This window comes from Carassius auratus, chromosome 5 (assembly GCF_003368295.1).
Source record: "Carassius auratus strain Wakin chromosome 5, ASM336829v1, whole genome shotgun sequence".
NCBI classification, from domain to species: domain Eukaryota; kingdom Metazoa; phylum Chordata; class Actinopteri; order Cypriniformes; family Cyprinidae; genus Carassius; species Carassius auratus.
The window spans coordinates 11,392,146-11,416,226 of NC_039247.1; the positions used below are offsets into that span (position 1 = coordinate 11,392,146).

At 36.9% G+C, this 24,081-nt stretch overlaps 1 protein-coding gene and 1 long non-coding RNA gene across 7 annotated transcripts; both read right to left on the minus strand.

Moving 5' to 3' along the window:
* Positions 1–722: 722 nt before the first annotated feature.
* LOC113075420 (N-terminal Xaa-Pro-Lys N-methyltransferase 1-like) lies at positions 723–4,276 on the minus strand. Of its 6 annotated transcripts, none has more exons than XM_026248167.1 (5): positions 4,122–4,258; positions 3,924–3,999; positions 2,813–2,987; positions 1,949–2,201; positions 723–1,845 (listed from the first exon to the last, which is right to left on the minus strand). In XM_026248167.1, the coding sequence occupies exons 3-5, from the start codon at positions 2,972–2,974 to the stop codon at positions 1,589–1,591; spliced, it is 672 nt and encodes a 223-aa protein (XP_026103952.1). In that variant the 5' UTR covers positions 2,975–2,987; positions 3,924–3,999; positions 4,122–4,258; the 3' UTR covers positions 723–1,588. The 6 variants fall into 6 exon arrangements, with proteins under 6 accessions (XP_026103952.1, XP_026103943.1, XP_026103926.1 ...); XM_026248158.1 differs by having other exon boundaries at positions 2,813–2,992; XM_026248141.1 differs by lacking the exon at positions 3,924–3,999 and having other exon boundaries at positions 4,122–4,276.
* Positions 4,277–13,249: 8,973 nt separating this feature from the next.
* Positions 13,250–18,068, minus strand: LOC113075458 (uncharacterized). The gene is made up of 3 exons (XR_003280937.1): positions 17,731–18,068; positions 16,422–16,456; positions 13,250–14,012 (listed from the first exon to the last, which is right to left on the minus strand). It is a non-coding gene; the product is annotated as an uncharacterized LOC113075458 (long non-coding RNA).
* Positions 18,069–24,081: the final 6,013 nt, after the last annotated feature.

Sequence of the window (24,081 nt, forward strand, 5' to 3'; positions counted from 1 at the left end):
GAGCTGTGTGCTTGTTAAGATTTTCTGGCTCACAAAAAGTTTTATGTTATCATATCAGTAGTGTAATGACTCTCTAAAGTCAACTCTTTTTGATCAGGTACTGGCAGACTTCCCTCATACCACAGCTGAGTTGAGCACTGACTAATTGTTCTGGATCATTTTCCAGAAATTCAGCCACGCTCCCCCTCTATTGCCTCCTCTCTCTCGTAAGTCATTCAACATCAAGTTTCAACAGGAATAATTTAGTAAGACATTTACATTTTTAGGCAATCTATAGTTGCCAAACGATTTCAAAGTGAAACCTGGTCCTGATCTCTCTATTAAACCCATAGCCTCAATTGTGAAAGTGAGTCTGGACTGAGATGAATGGTGTTAAGAGCATATGGTGCTTTGATTCCACCAAGTTTACAAGATGGTCAAAACTCAGTTGTGGACCGACCACTTTTCTTCTCCTAAGTTGTTCCCCACTGCCTTTGAACTGGGACCAGTAAGTGTATATGAACACACACACACACACTACCAAACCATGAATTTGGTTTGATATTAGCAGTAAACTAGGCAGTTACTGCTTCCAGTTTTGTTGTATACAATTTGATTAACTGACGGATAAAGTGACCATGAATGTCTTACAAATAGTGTATTCAGTGAGAGGTGAATATTGTGTTGGACAATCAAGTGCCTTGGAGTCCCACTGTAATAGATGATAAACACTTTCATACAAAGACTGCTCCAAAATATTAGTTTATTCAAGACAAAATACAGCATATGGTTCAGATAAAGGGTTTTCTGTCAACAGTTGTAAATTCAAACATGAAACATTAACTGGTATAGATTCAAATCATCATAAATGTTATTAAAAGGTTTTTACACACACCGTTCAGTGCCATAGACTCAAATTCAACTCTGGTTAAACTGTCTTTAAAAGGAAATTTCCCCATACAATGACAATTCTGTCATCAATTACTCACCATCATGTCACTCCAAACCTATGACTTTCTTCTGTGGAACACAATAGACAACATTTTGAAGAGTGGTGGCTCCAAACAGATTTGGTTACCACTGACAAAAAACACAGACATTTCCATTAATATGTTCACCAGAAGAAAGTCAGTCATACAGGTTTGGAACCAAATGAGGGTGACAATTAAAAGTTTTTAACTATCCCTTTGAGTCTTCAGCACACCCACTGCTAAAAATGAAGCAGTGTGTGTAGTCTACAGGTTTTCATGATTGTTTCTATCATATTTATTTCCACTGTGATGAAACCAGTCAGACAGAAGACTTCAAACTGAGAATAAACTGGAGTGTTACACTGTTTGAATATCTTAAAAAAACTACCATTTGCCACTTATACATTCAGATTCATAATCGCAAAGAGCTCTATCTGTCATATTACAAACTCTAGACATCAAGGAAAACTCCCCGCTTAAAATCCCAATGCCACCAAGTCTTGTGCCTCTTTTTAAATACAGTGATCACACTGGCAGTAACACTTAGCTTCTTGCATAGCTAACATTGATCTTGACTTGCCTTCACATTATTGGCTTCGGATCAAACACATAAAAACACCCTCGTTCAGTGCTCTTAGCTATCTGAGCGCTATTGTGTGGACCTGATAGATTTCCTCAGGGAAGTTCTTCTGCTGCTCCTCACAGATGATGTTGAGTCCGGCCCGGGCTACTAGGCGATGTAGTACATTCAGGTCCCGACACACGCTGCTGTCTACATCATCAAGTATTACACCTTCATACGCAACATTATCCTTCACCACGATCAGGCCATCTGGACGCAGACCGCTCCGGCAACGCCTCAGGAATTCCACCAGGTGGTCATCAGTCAGGTGACCTAATGGAAGATTCATTTGCTCGATTTAACCATTCCTATTAGTAACAGTTTTAGAAAACTTATCATAGATGATGTAGTGAAAGAAGTGAATTGCTTCACCTACCGATCACCCACTGGATCCATATGACATCGTAGCGTTCTGGCTGGGGCTGAAAGTCTTGTAGGCCACAGCAGAAGTAGTTCTCCACTCGCTTGGCTTCCTCACCCAGGTAGGTACGAGCTTTATCCAGAAACTCCTGAGTCACGTCCACTAGATCCACTGTACGGAAGAGGGGCAGGAGCAGCCGCTTGGTGATACGGCCAATTCCAGCACCACAGTCCAGAGCACAGCCTGTCCCAGTCTTACCCGGGCCTTCCTTAGAGTAAAACAGGAAACCAAATGATTGGGTGTTTCTCATGGACTTTTATTTATGATTAGGTGAAAAGCTGAGTAACTGTGGGAAAGATAATTGCCTTATATTAATTTCAAATATTTAATTTTAAAAGACCTAACAGTGGACTACAATTCAGAATCGTAGACTTGCAAAAACATTTGGGGTCTGTAAGATTTTTTGGAAAGATGTTTTTAAAAGAAGTCTCTTATCTTGACCAAGGCTGTATTCATTTAAACAAAAATACAGTAAAAACTATAATACTGTGAAATGATATTGAAATTTTAATATATTTTAAAATGTCATTTATTCCTGTGATGGCAGGAACTACAGTCTTCAGTGTCACATGATGCTTCTGATATCATTCTAATATGCTGATTTGGTGCTTATTAAATGTAAAAATAAAAATAAAAAATAAAAACTGTGCTGTATAATGTTTTTGTGGATAGAGTGATATTTTTTATTTCATCCAGGTAAAAGAACAGCATTTATTTGAAATATAAATATTTTGTAACATTATAAAATGTCTTTAGGGTCACTTTTGATCAGTTGAATGTGTCCTTGCTGAATTAAAGTATAAATGTAGAATTACTCACCCCGAGGAATTTTTGAAGAAACTTTTTGGAGCCGTTAATGTCGATGCTGGAAATGCTGCCATAACCTCCCAGCATTCCATCTACAGTGGGCGAGACTTCCTTCCAATAGTGTTCTGCCTTCGAGTAAAAGACTGTCTGGTTTTCTATCAAACGGTCTTCCATCTTTGTGCAACTCCTGACCTCAGGGATCAAAAGAAGACAGTTTCACAACAGATCTGAGTGAGAAAGTCAGATTTCTTCTTCACCATCATATCATACTTGCATATTTGTAAAAGCATACAGTACATGTAGTCTCTCAATTCTGTTACACATTTCTAAAATTATTTCTGCAATTGTATTTTCTGTGTGAAAGCATTTATGCTGCCTCTGTGGCAAATGCACCTTTTTGTGGCATACTGTATATATTGTTTCAGGTGAAGCTTCTGTGCAGTGTTAAATGCATGTGTATCTAAATGAATCAAATTAATCCGTTTCAAACTTCTTATGAAACTTTTGTAATCGACTGCTATTAGTCAAGTTTAGTGCTTTTCACAATACAGGATGCTTTAGTTCATATTTACAGAAAATAATTTATTAATGGTTTTATGTGGGAAACCCCTAGGCACAACTATCCTCATCTAGCATAGCACAAATTACAATAAATATACAAGAGCCAAATATGATCGGTTTCATAGTATGTGTAACACTAGTCATGCATTCACTGAATAAACTACCAGTATGTCAATGTTTGAGTTATATGGGTAATGATAATGAAAACACAATTCAATGAAATGGTCGAGAGCCAAATATTCAGCCTGTAATGAGACCTAAAGAGCAGAAGAATATTTAGCTTTAACATTGTCTTATTCAGACACCTGGGTCCAAATGTAGCTCTGCTGTCTGAGCTCAGCTGTCAGCAAGAGTCACTTCACAGCCGACTGACTGCTAAGATGAATTATAACATGTGCTCTACCAACGAAACAATTTCAAATAAAGAAAAAATAGTAGTATATTTCAGTATATTTCATAGACTAAAAAAAAGAAAATAGGCGTATGTAGAGAGTAATAAATGGTTATTGAACAATGTGAGCTACAGTTGCTTCTATGTTTATCCTTAACTCTCATTACTTACTGGATTGACTTGAACCCAAAAGATTACACACGTGATTCTGCTACCATGCTGTCGTCAAAGATGTCTTGTCTTTCGGCTAACGTTATATTTGGATGTGACAAAAAGTTACACGTGTTGACACACGGCCAGTTCGAGATCACACACACCGCTGACATTTGTATGCCTTAACAGTAATTTAGACAGTTAACACTGACGTACCTATGCTTTCCTGCTCTCGCTGACTGTCTTTTCTTACAATCGGTCATGTCCCTACTGAAAAACTGCTGCAGAACTGCCCCATTAAAGCTTTTCCAGCTCCACTGGCTCCCCAAAGCAGAAATACTACACGCCTCACGTCACTTCCTTATTTGACTCTAGTGTTTCCCTTCAGCGTTTTTGTTTTCTTTTGTCTCCATCCTGTGGCCGCCCTTAAACTTGCATATGTGGCTAAGAAACTGTCAAGTAAATATGTAAGGAATATACAGGTGCATCTCAGTAAATTAGAATGTCGTGTAAAAGTTCATTTATTTCAGAAATTCAACTCAAATTGTGAAACTTGTGTATTAAATAAATTCAATGCACACAGACTGAAGTAGTTTTTGGTTATTTTAATTGTGATGATTTTGGCTCACATGTAACAAAAACTCCCCAATTCACTCTCAACAAATCAGAATACTTCATAAGACCAATAAAAAAAAATACAAAAAAACTTAGGGCCTTCTGGAAAGTGTTAATTTACTGCAGGATACTCAATACTTGGTAGGGGCTACTTTTGCTTTAATTACTGCCTCAATTTGGCGTGGCATGGAGATGAACAGTTTGTGGCACTGCTGAGGTGGTGTGGAAGCCCAGGTTTCTTTGACAGTGGCCTTCAGCTTATCTGCATTTTTTTGGTCTCTTGTTTCTCATTTTCTTCTTGACAATAGCCCATAGATTCTTTATGGGGTTCAGTTCTGGTGAGTTTGCTGGCCAGTCAAGCACACCAACACCATGATCATTTAACCAACTTTTGGTGCTTTTGGCACTTTTGGCAGTGTGGGCAGGTGTCGAATCCCACTGGAAAATTATATCAGCATCTTCAAAAAGCTGGTCAGCAGAAGCAAGCATGAAATTTTTTAGGATTTCTTGGTAAACCGGTGCAGTGACTTTGGTTTTCAAAAAACACAGTGGACCAACACCAGCAGATGACATTGCACCCCGAATCATCACAGACTGTGGAAACTTAACACTGGACTTTAAGCAACTTGGGCTATGAGCTTCTCCACCCTTCCTCCAGACTCTAGGACCTTGGTTTCCAAATGATATACAAAACTTGCTCTCATATGAAAAGAGGACTTTGGACCAATGGCAACAGTCCAGTTCTTCTTCTCCTTAGCCCAGGTAAGACGCCTCTGATGTTGTCTGTGGTTCAGGAATGGCTTAACAAGAGGAATATGACAACTGTAGGCAAATTCCTCGACACTTTTGTGTGTGGTGGCTCTTGATGCCTTGACCCCAGCCTCAGTTCATTACTTGTGAAGTTCACTCAAATTCTTGAATCAATATTTCTTGACATTTTTCATAAGGCTGCGGGTCTCTTGGTTGGTTGTGCATCCTTTTCTTCCATACTTTTTTCTTCCACTCAACTTTCTGTTAACATGCTTGGATACAGCACTCAGTGAAAAGGTCACTCAGGGTGAAATGCTATTTCATGCATACTGAGTTTTTTACACCGTTAAAGAGTTGGATTCCCATGCTAAACATGGACAAAGTTTCAAAAATTAAGTTTTTTGTTTTGTTCCAAAAATACCTCTTCCGGTTTGTCACAAATTTCGGAAAGTTTTTTTTCGAGTATGGGTCTGTGTGACGTTAGATGGAGCGGAATTTGGGTCCTAAGGGCACGTCTGCCGGAAGAGCGCACGCTCCCGTAGAGCAGAGCAGAGACATTCACTGATCAGAGCGAGAGCGAAATGTCACAAAAGAAGTGTGTTTTTGGTTGCCAGGGCAAGACAACCCTGCACAGATTACCAAAGAAAAAACAGCATTAAGGGACCAGTGGATGGAGTTTATTTTTACAGAGCATCAACGGAGTTGTGCAAGTGTTTGTGTTTGTTCCCTGCATTTCGAAGATGCTTGTTTTACAAACAAGGCCCAGTTTGACGCCAGATTTGCACATCGTTTATTTCTTAAGGATAATGCAGTCCCAACGAAAAAGGGTCACGATCGTGTGTTGGAACCGCATGCGATGAGTAAAACTGCTTCAAATATCTCTGTGTTGTTAACTTAGCTATCAGCGCATAAGCACATCAAGTAAACAACATGCGATGTTGTCATCAAACTGCACTTTCCACAAAAAAAAGACGACACAAAGTGGAACTTAGTCATTTTCCAAAACCGCTAAGCAAATATATACAGTTTCAATACATACCACATAGAGACGTCGTTGCTGATGCTGCTCTTGTTAAATTTCAGCCTCTGGATCTGATTCTGGATCATAAATATACGCTGAATCTGACTGTTAGCCATGGTTTGTATTGGTTGGTTTTGTCCTCACGGTAATGTCACAGCTTCCAAACGCTCTCAACGCAAAAGCCTACTGGCGCTCGTGATTCTTTAGCTCCGCCCACACGTCACGCCTCCAGGCGCTCGTGTTTTTCCGGGAAAAATCGGTACAGACTATCTTTCTCTTATAAATATAATAAAACTAAAGACTTTTTGGAGTTATGAAGGATGCAGTACTACTCTATAGGTACTCAAGATTAACAGGATATTGAGTGAAAACGAGCATTTCACCCCCCCCCCCCCTTTAACTACTTCAGCCTGTGTGCACTGAATTTATTTAATACACAAGTTTCACAGTCTGAGTTGAATTACTGAAATAAAAGAACTTTTCCACGACATTCTAATTTATTGAGATGCACATTTTGTCAGACACTAAAAGCTTGACTTTCTTATATATATTGTTTAAGATAGACTTCTTTATATCCCTTCTTTGCCACCAAAGTAATGGGTTTACAGAGAAGAATTGGTACCATTAATATTGAATAACTAGTTAGTAGTGTTACTTTTCTTATAAGGGTCAGCTTTTTAAGTAGGTTTTTTTTATTACAATCCATTGTTTCATCTTCATTTAGTTCGTAAGATCTAGATACTGACATAGTTACACTGCTATACTCTTATAAACTCTTTGTCTCTCATTTCCCAGAGATCTCCAGCCTCTTAAATAAATGTTCATCTGAACGGTCCTAGTTTCAATCCTGTATTTGTTTTGTATTCCTTCCAGCCACTGTTGCCTTTTCTTTCTTCTAATCCCATCTCTTATTTTCCCTCCCTTCATTACATGACAGCATGCTTTCTGTCTCGCCTACTTATGCTGGTCTCTCCTCCCCCACAAGTCCAACATTCGACTGCTCTCCTCACACTCCCCTGGGTAACTCTTCTCTTCCTCTTTCTCCCTGCTGGCTGTGTCTGCTCTTCCTCTTTCTGTCTCTCCTTCTCAGCCAAGCTGGCAAGGTATACAGATGATGACTCAGTACACTGCCTGTCTGCATCAGTCAGTCGATATTTAATCTGATCTGCTCTCTTTCACCCTATCTTCTTCTGTCTACTCCCTCTCTGGCTCCTGACACCTTTTACAATCTCATTAGAATTACAAAGAGGCTGGAGAAATGGAGCGGAAATCAACACTTCTGAAATGTCCTGAGTCAGCAGAGCTGGCCGGCTCTTCTCTTTCCTGTCTCTGCCTGTAGTCCTCTCTCTCTCTGTGCTCTCTTCATGTTTCTCCTTTCAGATTAATATGTTTGGCAGTATAGTCACCTAGATTTGACTTGAAAAGGGAGATACATACATACATAAGATACATACATAAAATATATACAGATACACAAAAGGGATATTTCTAAGACAATTGAGACAATTGTCTTATTGTACTGACAAAATAATCCCTTTTTAATATTGAAGGAACAAAGTCATACTAGTTTGGAATGACATGAGGTTGGGTAAATGTTGAGAAACTTTTTCATTATTTGTTACATTGCCTCTTTATGGCAGAGAGTGTAAAATGCAATAAAATCAAGAATCTGTGATTTGTTAATTCTCTTTAACTTTTATTTAATTGACAAAAGAACAATAATAATAATAATAATAATTTCCAAAGTTTTCACTGACAAACTTAAATGTATTTTGCAAATATAAACACATTTTGATTTTGATGCCTGCAACCCGCTCCAAAAAAGTTGGGGCAGAGGCAAAATAAAAGTGAAAATGGTGTAGAATCTCCTAATTAAACTGCTCTGAAACAGCTCACAGCAAGCAGGTGAACTGGAGTTGGCCATTGAAAGCATTGGAATTTTTTCCAATTAAAGAGAATGAACAAATAACATATTCTTGATTGTATAGTATTTCATGAAACATCCCAACTTTTCTGGAATTGGGGTTGTATATTGTATATCAAAATAACATGCAGATTAGTATGCAAATCTCATAACTTTCTCTGACATCAGGTCAGTGTAACGTGTATGTTCGGTTCTGTTTTTGTTTTGTTCTAGGCCTAGTCCATAAGTACACAGGTATTTTTGTAAATTTGTTTTCCCTCTTTTGTTAAAAAAAAATCTCTGTCCACATAAACAAGCTAAGAAGCAATGTCAAGAGCATGCCAAACCAACAGGTGCCGATATAACCCTAACCATAAAGCCATGTTGGCCAATCAGAAGCCAGTAAACAAGTTTAGCACCGTTATTAGCAGCAATATTTTGACTACATCCACCATCGCACAAACTCGTCTGATGTTAACAAAGGAGATAGAGGTGCACAATCTGATGTCAAACAAAGGAGATAACAGTGCACACTTAAACATCACAAGCCTGGTTTCACCAGCTACACAACACTGCAATCAGAGTTTATGAAATCATCCTGGCAGGATATTTAAAAAAGGTTCGGTTTCAGTGACCTCGGCTCTTCCTCAATGTCCTCCACTTTGCAAGGTGGATGAGCTTTGGATCTTCCAGTCTCCATCTCCAACCTGCAGTGTCGATCCTGTGGCTCCCCCTCAGTCCTCCGAGCCCTGGACTCCACCTCTGCCTTCCGACCCTTCAGCTCGTCCTTGGCTTCACCAGGTTCTGTCAGTCCTCAGACTCCACCGGGCTCCATCGTCCCTTCAGCTACAACTTGGGGAGATTTTTCGACCTGCCTCCACCATGGTCTTCCACACCTCCATCCCTCTGGCTCTGTCTGGTTCCTCCTTCCGTCCGCCTCCTCCTTGATCCTTGGTCGCTCTGGCTATGCCCAGGCCTGTTGACCCCTGCCTTGGTCCCGTGAAACTGTGGCTCCGCCTTGACCCTCCAGACCTAGGTTTCTGTCTTCTCAGCTTCACCTGGGTCTGCACCACCTTTGGCTCCGTCTCTGTCAGTTTGCCTGGTAGGTGTTCACCATGGCTCCTCCTTCCCTCGACTGTGGGTCTGCATACTGTCACTTATGATAGAAGTTCCACCCTGACTTCTCCCCCCAGCACTGCTTTAGCTCCTTCCTGCCTCTGCTTCCAACCCAGTTTCTAAACTATTAAGAAAGAAAACGTCTATATTTTTGTACTCTAGGATGTGGAGTGATTTTCATCTGGAGCAGAGGTGGTTGGCTTAAGGGAAAGGTGTGAAGATGTGTCTTGCATTAGGTGGAGGTCACAAATTATCTCTCAACTCATCCTTCTACTCACATGTAGACCTTCATTCACCCTGACTCAGACACAAGGATATATGTATCAGTCTATAAATGTCCTGTGCTTAAATATAAAGCAAAATCACCCTTGTGCATTTATTAAGACATTCAGTTCATGCAAGAAAGGAAAAACAGCCTCCTTGAAAAAAAGAAAAAGATAACATAAGGGCACTTACTTATTATGTAATAATTTGCATTCAAAGTGACTGTTAAACTAACTACTACTGACATGATGCTATAACACTATGACATTAAATATTGTGCTTCTTGTTAAGCAGTGAATGAACCAAAAAAATGTATCCTGCAGATGTTTCGTAAAAGTCAGCTTGAGTCATTTGTAGGACAGTCTTTCAATCTGAAAGTGTAGATTTCTTATGTGTGTGAGTGTGACAACTGTACTGAAACATTCCCCTTTGAAAGTATTTTAAAAAACACTTGTGCATTAATTAAATTAGCCACGTGATGGCACTGTTGTATTATATTCAAGCTTAATGGGGCAGCTTGAGGTTAAAATCATTTCTTTATTCAGTCAGTCAGTCAGTCATTTATACTTGTATTAATGCATTTATTCAGTCAATCAGTCTATATATATAGTTATATTTAAACATAACCTAGGCACGAAAGGATCTGTAGTTCTCTCAAACTAACACTAACAATAAACACAATGCCCCATAGTGGTCAGAGCTCAAAACACAGTGCTTGACATTATTTCGGATACCAGTTCTATTTGCCATACTACCTTGCAGTATATGTTCTATTGAAGACAATATTATGAAAATGTACATGTATAAAATATGTTAATTGTTACAATAGGTTCATTAGATAGATATTCTGTATGTTAAATATATTGGAATTATGACTGAGATTGATAAGTGTCTGTCACGCCACAGTTCTTACGTTACATACCTCCGAGGACTCTTCATGCTAAACCTAGTTAGACAGTTAAAATAGCAATGTATTTAAAATAGCAAAATATTTACAATGCATGGTTGTATTGTTTAAAGCCATTTTATTCAGCAGATGGCTATTGTTAAATAATTACAAATCCAATGTTGTAAAATACACTACTATATTATACTATATATAATATAATCAAATCAAATGTGTATATGTGTAAATATTGCACATGATAGCACAGGCCTTTTAACAAAATACAAGCTGTTATGAGTGTATATTCCTCTGTGTTTGCTGAATTTGTCTGTTTGTGTTCTTAATTACAGAAAAAATATGAGACAAACTGTTGTATTCCTGCCTGCCATTTGCTACAGTCATGTGCCTGTGTTTATGCATATGTGTATGTGTATGCAAATGTTTGTGTTTATACACTTTGAAAGGTCACAATGAGGTCTTATGCCTTATTCAACTTGAAGCATATGGCCAGAATGTCTGTCACAGAGCCAAAAGGCAAAAACAAACAAGCCAACTAAGAACTGTTAAAATATCATTAACAGTGTTTTTTTTTTCTCCTCAAAAATGAGTCAAACACACAATGTATTTGAAGAGAGAGTGTGTGTCTGTGTTTGTGACACATGACAGCTGTGTGGTTCTTTGATGTTTGGAATTACAGTTGGATTACATCAGGGTAGTTTGGATGGGAGCACCTGTATTGTGATGGGAGGAAAAAACGTCAAATACGCAGATGAAAAGAGAGGCTGGACTGAGGTCTCTCTTGAAGCAAAAGAAAGCAATAACACTTTTATTTATTTATATATAAAAAGAGTGTAGAGTTATGCAAGTGTGCATGTGAATGTATGTTTGTTTCTTTAAATATTTTTGTCCCTGTACGATTTCGGTATTATGTCTGTTTTAGAAGCAGTAGCCATCAGGTAGCTAACTGCTATTATTTACACAGCCCTCTTGAATACTACATTCTGATTGGTCAATAATTAACTAGAATATTTTTGAATGATGGCTGATTAAAATTTATGATTCATGTTTCATGTTCATGTTTTATATTATATTATGTTATAATTTATTTTAAAAAAATGGATTAGAGGCTTTTTCAGCTGTGTGATATACTAGTGATCACAGAACCGTTTGTATCACTGTGCTTGCAGCATTTCTCACAGTGTCAGGGCAGCTGCACAAATCCACTATAATTTTAAGTTTTTTTTTAAATAAATGTATCATTTTTTTATTATGGAATGTAGTTTTAAGAGTTTTTTTTAGGGGAGAAATTGTTATTTAGACTTCAAATATGCGGTTTGTTAATTGGAATATTTGCATCAATGTTTTTCGGAGATGTGAGCTCCAGGGCGTCAGCGGCTGTTCGGTGCTCATGAACCCGCCGAGAGCAGCCTCACCTCGGCCAGTGCTTCTGGAATTTGCTGCTGGCTCTGATGTCTCTCTATACTGGTTAAACATGAGCTATAATTCATTTCAGGTAAATCTAACAGGCTGTCTTTGTTCCAGAGCAAATGGTTTTAGCTAATGACAAAGTCTCCTAACGTTATATTTTATAACTTTAATGATGTATATCAGAGCGCTGCCTTTGTACTTTTGACTGAATTGCTTAGCAAATTTTATGATGGCTGTTGTTGTTCATTAAATACTATTATTCAATGTATAATATTTTATATAAATAATAGTAGTGTTTGATAACCCAGATAGCATGCGTACATCTGAAAAATGGAAAGCATTTGTTGTGTACAAAAAACATCTGATAGACGTCTTTAAGATGTCAGTTTTACATACATTCTACACACACGGGGGCCCAGTGTGCTGAACCAGTTGCACCCTCACTAAAGATGGCCCTCACCGAAACACAGCCCTTCTGTGTGATATTGCTCATATTATATTAAATTATATTATATGGTTGTAGAATTATATTATCTTGTTTTACTGTAAATATTAATTGAAAATGTAATTGAAAAAAGATCAAATAAAATATTAATTTTAGAATTTAAATAAAATGCTGAAGTTGTAAAAGATAAAATTACAAAACTTAAACTAAAATGTCAAAATAAATGTAAATCAAAATATTAATAATACTAAAATAACAGATTATATTATAACAACAATAAATTATATAACTATATACACTGATAAAAATAATCTGCTTGATTTACTTAAAAAATATGATGAATTCTTTTGCATAATTGTATTACGTAGATCCAACAAGACTAGTCTTTGTACAAACTACTTAATTTTTCTGTTTGTTGAAATAAAATTTGCACATAAAGTTAACTTAATTTTAGTATTGATCTAGTCATTTTTTTGTGTGTGTGATCTACACAACTTTAAGAATCCAAAATGTGTATTTTTGATTGAATCCAACTTAATTTTTACATTTCAATATTACAAATTTCAAGTGGGATATACTGTTTTCAAAATTTGTTAGTGTATTTTAAAGTTACATGTACTCAGGTATTCTAATTAGCAACTGAGTATTTCTACTGAAAGTATAAATGCAAATAGTAATTGTTTTACTACTATAGTAAAAGTTCAACACTGGTACTTGTAAACAGAATGCCAGTAGAATGTATTCATCAAATATAGAAATCTAGTTATTACATTGAAGCTGACATTTTGGCCATTTGAGAGTAAAAACTGACAAGGTCAGTATAAAACAAAGTATAATAAAATATATCCACCTCACAGGTTGAGACATTGTGTACAATACAAAATTGTGCTTCATGGTGGTGACAGAGGAAAGCTCATTAAGTGAAAGTTGACAGGCTTTATTGTCTTCATAAGAAACCATTCAGACACATTTACAGAATATTTTCTATAAAATTGCGTTTTTCAGTCCTGTACAGTAACATACTCTTAAGACTTTAAAACAACACGCTTGCACATGTATGATCATATGTATGATCCCCGTGTGACAATGGAGATCTTCTAAGAAACCTACATTTCAGTTTCTTTGGGTTTCTATTGAAAAAAACTCACATTGTGCAATATAGTTTCTGACTTCTTAACTGTCATCTTTCCTTCAACTGCACCTTTAACATTAACACTCACAAACATGGTCCCTATATGAAATAGGATTAGTGTGACTTGAGAAAGTGCACTGAAAAAGACCTGAGAAATTGAACAGTAAAACTTTACCAGAGGGACTCAAACCCTCTACATTCAACAATGTCTGTATCGCTTTTAGGCCAGTAAGCTGATCTTGTGATCGTGGATTTTGGAGGACATGTTTTTGTTAACATCCTCCAGCTCCAGGAATATCTTCTGAAATACCTCAAAGGTGTATTTAAGTTTCTCTGGGTAGCTTAGTTCCAAAGCATAAATAAGGCCCATAAGGTAGGAGCAAGCATGTGCTACACTGGGAATGCAAAAAAGGACCTCCGCTCCCTCAATGGCTATTCCAACTTTCTTCTCGAGACCTCCATCCCTGGCTTTGCTGACCATAAAGATGTTGAGCACAAATGAAGTGATGGCCTCTTGGATGGCTGCAGCATCATCGTCATCACAAACCTGTGAAATAAACCAGAGAGAATTGAACCTACTGCTTTGTTTGCTAATGTGAAGAATGCATTTAAGCCAATTTTTTTTCCACATGGATTTGCCTACATTTATAAACAATTACAATCTTGTGTGAATTTAAAAATATTTATGTGGAAAGACACACACACACACACACACACACAGTGTGTGCAGAATTATTAGGCACGTTGATTTGCTGATCATATTTTATTCCCAGGAACATTTTCCCAATTCCAAACCATATTAAACTTAACTACTATTAATTTAATCATTTATAAGTGATATATAATTGTACATGAAGGTTGGAAATGAAAACGCCTTATATTCAGGTGTGCAGAATTATTAGGCACGTTTTCTTTTACAGATAAAATAAGCCAAAAACGAGATTTAACTCAGATTGAAAAGTCAAAATTATTAAATCCCCATGAGAAGAATCCAATACTAATGCAATACTAGAGATTGCAGTTAAAGCATGACCATTGGACAGTAACATGCTCATTGGGTCAGCAGGGTCAGACAAAAAAACGGTAGAGAAGACAAAACACATGATAACTGCAAAAGAATGAAGAATTAAAGGATTAGTTCACCTCCAAGTTGAAAATTGTGTCATCATTTACTCACCCTCAAGTTGTTTTAAACCTGTATAAATTTCTTTCTTCTGCTGAACACAAAGAAAGATATTTTGCAACTTGGGTTTCATTGACTTCCATAGTATATATTTTTTCCTACTATGGAAGTCAATGGGACCCAAGTCTGTCTGTTTACAGACATTCTTCAAAATATCTTTGTGTTCAGCAGAAGAAAGAAATTTATACAGGTTTAAAACAACTTAAGGGTGAGCGAATGATGACACAATTTTCAACTTTAACTGTGAACTGTGCAAATCCATCCCATATAATCCAGATGCTAGATCTGAGTACATCCAGACCCTAAATGAGGAGCAAATTGGGTGGTCTCTCTGAGGGTGGTGGAAGTCAGTTTCGAGATTTGTCATATACTGGTAGCGGTGAGGAGCACAGCTTCCATTTAGTTGTGTTTGCCTCTCTGTCTGCTTGTCTGTCCTCAAAAATGTAAAGAGAAAATATATATTTATTTATCAGGACAATCATTTGTAATCTTAAAGGGATGGTTGATTATGATTTCACTTTTTTAACTTTAGTTAGTGTGTAATGTTGCTGTTTGAGCATAAACAACATCTGCAAAGTTACGACATTCAAAGTTCAAAGCAAAGGGAGATATATTCTTTTAGAGAAATCTATTTTTAAGGACTACAACAAACGGCTGGTAGAGACTACAACGGCTTCCACTCGGGTTGGTGACATCACTAACCCTAAAATGTACATAAATCCTGCCCCCAGGAACATGCAACCAGGAGCAGCAGGTCATTTGCATTTAAAGGGACATACAAAAACTGAGCTTTTTTACTACATGCTATAAAAATTATCTGTGTGGTATGTTGAGCAAAAACTTCACATACTCTGAGGACATGAGATTTTTTATACATCTTGTAAAAAGGGGTATTATACCACCCCTTTAACCAAACAATACTACAAATTAAGGAAAGACGGCAGCTATTTTTTGCCTGTTTACATACTGATTGCCCTTGTCCATCCTGGAATTCCCTTAAATCACATTTGTTAAAGAAACATTCAACTAACAAGTCACCAAAAGTCATTTGTTTTGATTTTGAACTTTACAGAGAAGGATTACTTTCAACACCTATGACATCTTTAAACAAAACTGTATGTGCACTATGTCTTCAGTGTGAGTGTCTTGACTTTTAAATTAATTTATGGTGCCTGTGCATCACACAGATCCCAGCATATTCTAGAGTCATTTTGGGGCACTAACTGAACATAAGTAGATTGGTCAAATATGACAATATTGAGGCCCGTTGTTCTGAGCCATACAATTGTTCAGGGGAGTATGCAACTGACGAATGAAAAGAAGAGAATCTAAAATTACACCATGATTGATCAGATGTTTTTCTTACAGCTTCATCAGGTAAGCATCTTGTTATTTTCTCCACAGGTAATCAGGTAATTTTTATTTTATCACAGCCTCATCAATGTTAAATAGAAAGATGTGACTTTAAAATGGTGCAAGTAAACTAATTAAGTTTTTTTTTATTTTTTAGCTAATGTATGTAACCATGGGATCAACAAAAATAGATTATCATGGCAATGGGAACTAATGCAATGGCAGACTTTGAGCAACCAGCAACATATGGTGCACACCCCTTAAGTCGTCACTTTTTTTTTTTTTTACAGGACTATAAATTTACTCTGTGAAATGCAAAAAAAAAAAAAACTGCCAACTGAGTTATAACTTCACCCCCAGTTTCCTCACTACAATAAATTTATTATATAATTTAAATATAATTTATTGAAAGTTACATACCTTTATCCAGTGTAGCCTATTGTCAGGAGAATCACCTGGTTAAGGACACAGTGTAAGTTAATGGTTAGTAACTGACCAATGCAAGAAACCCAATTCATAGCAAATCATAACTATAACTATAATTAAAAATAGTTTCACATTTTCTTCTCTCCACAAACAACTACAGGTAGTTGACCTGCCGATCAGACAGCTAATTGTCTTCAGTTTCATATGAAATGTTTGTGTTTTTTTTTTTTTCCACGGAGCTCAGATGAGAAAGTGTACAGGGAACCGCGTCATGCAGAAGGCAGGATTATGGTCACATATTATGATTGACAGCTGTAAACGTTCTAACCATAGACCGTAAAAACTACCGTCCTAACAAACGCAAACCACGAAGAGAAACAGACAGCGCGCTAATGGGCACTCTTTCAGATCGCATAATTCATGGAGTATGCATTCTGTATGACGAAATACCTATATGACAAAAGTTCATAGGGACATCATATACATATATATATATACATATATATATATATATATATATATATATATATATATATATATATATATATATAAAACATATTAATAGATTGATTGAATAAAGGCCAAAGATAAGAAACGTTTCGTTTTACCCCAAACGAATTATATTTTATCTTGAACCACTAAAGAGACATCAGAGCCAGCGGCAAATGTCAGAAGGTCTAGCCGAGCTGAAGCTGCTCTCGGCGGATAAATGATGACGGAGCTCCCGCTGATCGCATGGAGCTCATCTCTGAAATCGGCGAAACACATTTTTTTAAATAGACGCTGTCTTTATAAATAAACCGCATATTTGAGTTTAAAACAACTACATTCTCGCCTGAAATACTTCAAAAACTACATTTCATGAAACGATAACAGTAATATTTTGAAAATTATCCGAATAAAATGGCGGCTGTAAATGCTGCGTGAACTCAGCTGGCAGCTGTCCCCCGTACGAGAGACAAACGTTACCCGCATTCCAACGCATCCAACATCACCTTTTATTATCAGGGAGAAACAAACACTTTCACAGGGAGAAAAAGGAATCCTAAAATAGGCTTCAGTGGCTCCTTAAATGTATTTAGACATATGCCAAGCTTAAAACTGAATGCTTTAAAGCAGCTAAAGTTAGCCACCTAACTTTAACTTACCAGTGTAACCACATGGTAGGCCTAATGCTAATTAGAAAATCCACATACAACAATCTTCAAATTACATTTAAAGCCTGGTTTTTGTACAGCAATTCGAAAACTGTAAAGAATGTACCAAGTAACATTAACTGTTAATTTGCTAGCTTTATTCTTACCTTAAATTCAGTCCGCGTGTTCGTCTTCGTTAGGAATGCAAGGGGTTTCCAGACCAACGAAACAGGAAGGGGAGTTTTTTTTTTTTTTACCAAGTGAGTAAATAAAACAAGGTATTGTTTGTTGTGCGTGTGTACCTAAAAAGCTTGGCTGGGATTACTTAGATTAATTTAGTAAAGGAATAAAATACACATTTTCTTGTTTTTTGAACAAATGCAGATTAATTTAAAACTAGATATATTAAAGTAAAGACACAAACTTAACATTTTATTGTTGATATCACGCATTTTAATTACTTAACATTTACATCCACTCAGATTAATTTTTTTCAGTGTATATAATTTTTTTTATAATCTCACCTTTTGTATATTAATATATCCTTGTAGTAACATACAACAATGTACAACATACATCAGCAGCAAACTTCAAGCAGTCAACAGCAGGCTCTTAATGGAAGCCAGAGCTCTGCAGGGCGTTGAGGTGAATGCTTAATGACTGAATAACAATCAGCACTGGGTGAGAACAGGATTAGTTCTGTCTTTGAAGGTCTGAGGTCTGATGTAGTTTCTGGTTTCACAGTGCAGCAGTGCCTCGCATTTTGAGAATAGAGGCCATATGAGTGTGAGTGTGTGTGTGTGTGTGTTGGAATGTTGCGTGTGCGTTTACAGAACAAAACAGAACTGAATGTTACACAACCCAGCTACATGCCTTTAGTTCATTCTGTGCTTGCCATTCTAGCTTCCTTCTACCCTCTTTCTCTTCTGATTTTTCCCCTCTCTTTCTGTTTTCCCCAATGTGAGCCTCTGACACCACCATCACCGCCAACAACTCTCTCTCTCTCTCTATTTCCTGAGATCAGCCCTGGTTGGGTAGATTGAAGTGGACAGCAGTGCATAGCACATGCTCACTACTGCCTCTCTGCTTGATCCCTGACCTAGAAACAGAGAGAGAGAGAGTATACTAAAAGATTACTGAGAGGATAGAAGTGTCCAGTGTGGGTGGCTTTACTGACAGATTTTATTTTAATGATTTATAATCATAATTATAAAGTTAGTATTTTACTCACACATGAAAAATGCGAAGAATTGAGTTTTGGATGAATATAATGGTCTGAATATAAGACAAACCATATTATCACAGATAAAGAGTGTAAGGCAATTGGATCAGATGTGAATTACCAAACTAGTCAGTTGCACAGGAGCTCCCTACCTGGACTGGAGGAGAATTGACACTCCTGTGAGACTACTTTTGGCTGGCAGATAGTTAAAAATGCATAAGCCATTTTCTTATTAATATTTCACACAAGCAAGCTCCCTATCACCAGTGCAGCTGTAAGCATGCAAGCAGTACAGAGAGCAGGAGAGAAAGAATGTGAGAGAGATATGGGGAGAGAGACTAAATGAGTATAAAAAGAGAAAAGAAGAATGATAAGGGAAAGCAGTGTAAAAAACCAAACTATATATGTAGAAAGAAATAGGATGGAATCCTGTTTCCCATTGTTACCAGATTGTTGTTATTAAACCAGTTTTAAGAAGATTCATATGGAACCAGACAAACTACTGGATCCCTCACATCCAAGTCATCTCCTTTTTGAACTTTTGAATAAAAAACTCTCTTCGACCCTCAATACCCATGGCTGAAGTGACCTTGAGCACTGAACCCCCAGTTGCTCCCTGGGTGCTGGATCTATAGCTGCCCACTGCTCCGGGTGTGTGTTCCGTGTGTGTTCACTTCTCACTGCTGTGTGTGTGCACTTGGATAGGTTAAATGCAGATCACTAATTCTGAGTATGGGTTACCATACTTGGCAAATGTCATGACTTTCACTTTATTCATAGGCCTATAAATTTATTTTGTATTACCTGTATGTTGTTGTCTCTGTGTACTTTTAGCTTCTGTCACAAAACAAACTCCTTGTATGTGCAAACATACTTGGCAATAAAGCTCTTTCTGACTAGGTTTCAAATGTTTAACCAGTGTTTCGTTGACATAATTTCTGACTGGTGCTTCTCACTTGGAACAATTTGTATTTATCAAATAAATGAGCAACTCTTGTGACAGTACAGCAGAACAGTCTTATTTTTTTCTTTCATAACCGTGCTTGTTTTCCTCTTTGCTTTGTATTGAATTATAGTTTCAATGACCATTGTTAGCATAGTGTAAAGCAGCATCATCTAGTGGTAGTACGGCCAAACAACAGCAATATTGTAAAATGTTATTGTAAAAATAAATGTTTTCTATTTGAATATATTATAAAATGTAATTTATTCCTGTGATTCCAGTTATATTCCAAGACATTATTCCAGTCTTCAGTGCCACATGATATAATGATATAATATGCTGGTTTGCCGTTTAAGAAACATTTCTTATTATTATCAATATTAAAAAGGTTGTGCTGCTCATTATTTTTGTAGTGACCATTCTTGGATAAATAGAAAGTTAAAAAGCATTTAAGTATAACTGCATCCTTGCGGAAAACACATAAATCCATTACTAAATAAATAAATAAAATAAATCTTACTACTGCGAAACTTACAAAACTGAACAGTAATGTAGATTAGATATTACATTTATTTGCATACAGCATTGTGATTGGTCTTCCTTGGATATGTGAAGCAATCTTCATTTGCTAATATTACAATGATGTCAATGGCTATTTTACAAATACAGATACAGAAAAAATAGTAAATATTCAATGATTACTTGCTGAATAGAAGTATAAATTTAAAGACAAACTAACAAAAAAATCTTACAGACACCAAACTTTTGAACTTTAGTGTATATATTCACATATTTAACGGGATCAAGTAAAATATAAGTGTACATATGAAACAGCATAATAAAAGCATATATAAAAGCAGGAATAACTGAAAGTTTAAAGTACCCTGTATTCAAGGACAGTTATTTTAAAGCAAATTACCTGCCATTTCATCTCTATCATCCTGCATTTCTTCAGCAAGGTGCTGAAGAAATTTTGTCTAGTAATTTTAGTGATACAAGTCATTCATCTATGTTGTGACCCAGTGTGTGGACAACCTTTCATTCTTATTTCAGGCAATTATTTCACCCCCCCACCCCCACCCCACGCCTCTTCCCACACACTTTGCTAGGAAAAACAGCTGTGTTTACAGTGCTAATTATTTGATTAAAATCATAATCAATTTCTCCACAAATCAGTAGGCTTGGCGACACCTAGGGAAAAGCTGTGTCACCACAATTCTTTTAAAATGTCAATGCGTCCTGATTTCACCTGCTAGACATTTGCTTAAAATCATGTATCTTCATCCTTAGCTCTTCTCAGTAGCTGTTTCTTCACCATTGCAAGTTGATTTGCTGATACTCTCATTCTAGAATGTCACTTTGCAAATCATTTTGCAATGTATCTGGCTGCCATAACAATAACTTTCCACGCTTGCTGCTGTTTGCTGCCGTCCTCTCAGTGCAAGCAGCTTCTCAATTTAGCTCGGTAGCTAAGCTGGAGAAATGTACAAATGAAAATGTGAAGTGTTTTGCTGTCCCTGTAAACGTTCATTTTCTGTTGCCAGCAAACATTGCAGATCAGGATCAAGAGCCTCTAACTGTTATAAGTGGAATTACATTTTATTGTTTATGGAGTCATATTTTGTTTTAGAACGGGACAAAAGATAATGTGATGATCATGACATAAGGAACTATTGTGCTCATGGAGACTCAACATTTTTGTACATTTTGCATTGTAAAAAGACATACAGTACACACATATATGCACAGACATATACAAGAACAATTACATAAAGAGGCCACGCTTTAACTCGTAAAAACTCATTTCTAGCTGGACATAATGAAACAACTATCTTGATCGATTCATTGATTCACTGGGATTAGACTGATTCAAACTGCTTACTCTTCTGAACAAACTGCAAATATATATATATATTCATCAACTGGTTCATCGATAACAAAAGATAGATGACATTTGTAAGTTTTATTGCTTCAACAATTCATTACAGGTAAATATGCACCATATCCAGCGCTCTTGTATTCTGTCTTAGAAAGTATCCTATTATGCTATAAGAAACGGCTACAAACATTTCAGTGTGTGAGTGAACTGCGAATGAATCAAAACTGCATCACAAACAATTTCAGAATTTTTTTGCAAAACCATTTGACTGATTTGAACAAAAGAGTGATTCATTTGTGAAACTGGCATCGTTTGAGTTCTAAACAGCTGATAGAAAACACACATGGTATGACTGAGGAACTATTATCAGGAAACTGATTGTCAGGTCAGTATTTGGTAATCTACATTGCCAAACAAGAATATTATCAGTATAATATTTACCAGAGCACTTAAGTATTTCACAAGGACTCCTGCCCCCCCCCCCCCCCCCCTGCAAGCTCACATCTCCGCTTAAACATCCCTTCTGTTTTCAGACCTGGTCAAACTTTTTTTGGCTTTAAATATTTGTAATATATACTAGATAATCTAAATATATAAAATCAATGCATAAACTATACTATAACTACCATTCTTGATAAAAAGTGACCAGGCTTTTTTTTATTTTTATTTTTATAATGGTCATCAGGCACAATAGCCTCTAACACTGTTATATTTGAAATTATATTTCATTATTATGTTGCCATATTTTGTTTTAAAAATGATTTAATCCACCTAAAATAAAACCCTGTATACTACTATTGCTTCCCAAAGGCAATTATTTTGTGTTTTAATTAATTATTTCTTTATATGTTTATTTATTTGAGTAAAAAGTTTGAAGAAAATAATTTTTGATAGTGTTATAGATGCACACAATATGAAGAGCTGCTTTATCACTTTTTTCTGAAACATTATTTAATGATTCATAATAATATAAATATTTATAATGCACAATCACACACACACACACACACACACGCACACGTTTGTTTTTGTGAAAAGTGGGGACATCCCATAGGCATAATGGTTTTTATACTGTGTATTCTATCACCCTTCACCAACTCTACACATAACCCTAACCCTAACCGGAAACTTTGTGCATTTTTACTTTTTTCAAAAAAACTCATTCTGTATGATTTATAAGCGTTTTGAAAAATGGGGACATGGGTTATGTCCTCATAAGTCAACCTCTCCTTGTAAAACCTGTGTCAAACCCATGTCATTATACAGAGTTGTGTCCTGATATGTCACAAAAACACACACACACACACACAGACACACACACACACACACAGACACTCAACCAGCTTGCAAGGCTGCAGCAGTAGCAGTGACATGTCTTGGCATCCTGTTGCAGAACCCAGGCCTGTATGCCTGAGTAAGTGCGTATTTGTGTGCGTGCAGAGGATCGATCCAGCCATTGCTAGCACCAGGGCCCTGAGAGACATGAGGCGGGTAGAGCGAGGGGGATGGATGAAGAGAGAAAGAGAGAGAGAGCAGCAATAGCTGCAGCACAGCTATTCAAGCTAACTCGTTATGTCCAGGGCTTATTGGAAAACAGTCCGACTGAGGCTCGGCACTGAAATTAGTTATTGATCTTGTCTTCCCATCCCCAACCTGCTTCTCTCTCACCCTTCTCCTCCCCCTCTGCTTTGGGACCACAAAAGCCTCTTCTGCTGATTCCTACTCTTTTTCATTTGTTCCCCTCTTCCTTGTTCATTCCCTGGCTCTCGCTTTCACCGTACACCCCTTTTCGTTCCATACATTCATCTTTACTTTACATTTACAGTCCTTTGTTTCCAAGAGCCAGGCTTCCAGCGTTTTGATCAGTTCTCTCTCTCGACAGTGGCTCTCTGATTGGTTAACCTTCTGACGATTTCTCTTTCTTCTTATATTCTAACTTCTTCTATTCCTTTGCCAACATGTCACTTATTCTAATTCTGTTTTCTTTCCCAACCACTGCCTTCCCTCAACCCTGTCTCACTATGGTTCTCCCTTGTTGTTCTTTTCTCATCCACGAGTGGCTCTTTCTTTTCCATTGCTCTCTTTTTATTTCTCATCTTCGCCTCCTTTCTCTCAGCTGCATCAATTCAGCAGTCAGCTGCACAAGCTAGTTATCATTTAAAGGAAAGACAGAGCGAGAGAGAGAAATGGAGAGAGACAGAGCTGAGGGATAAATGCAGATGTAATTGGTGCAGTGAGGGGGAAAAGAAATTTAGAACCTGTCATTATGGTTACGCCATAATCCCAGAACAATACACACAAAACAAAATGTGCATTCAAATATAAACACGCTACAACAATGTATTTTCAGGTGGTGCATGATGCTATTGTGACAGATACTAATGAACATATAAATAATCAAGAAAATATAAATTAGGGTAATTTGCAAATTCTTAAAGCAAATACCAAAACTTACAACGCAGCAAAAATAGAGT

What these genes read in the sequence shown, in the direction of transcription:
- LOC113075420 (XM_026248141.1), bottom strand. Translation starts at nt 4,168, where the DNA reads ATGACCGATTGTAAGAAAAGACAGTCAGCGAGAGCAGGAAAGCATAG. An exon ending in GCGAGAGCAGGAAAGCATAG is followed by an intron (nt 2,988 to 4,121) that starts GTACGTCAGTGT and finishes CCCTGAGGTCAG; the next exon opens with GAGTTGCACAAAGATGGAAG. An exon ending in ATGGATCCAGTGGGTGATCG is followed by an intron (nt 1,846 to 1,948) that starts GTAGGTGAAGCA and finishes ATCTTCCATTAG; the next exon opens with GTCACCTGACTGATGACCAC.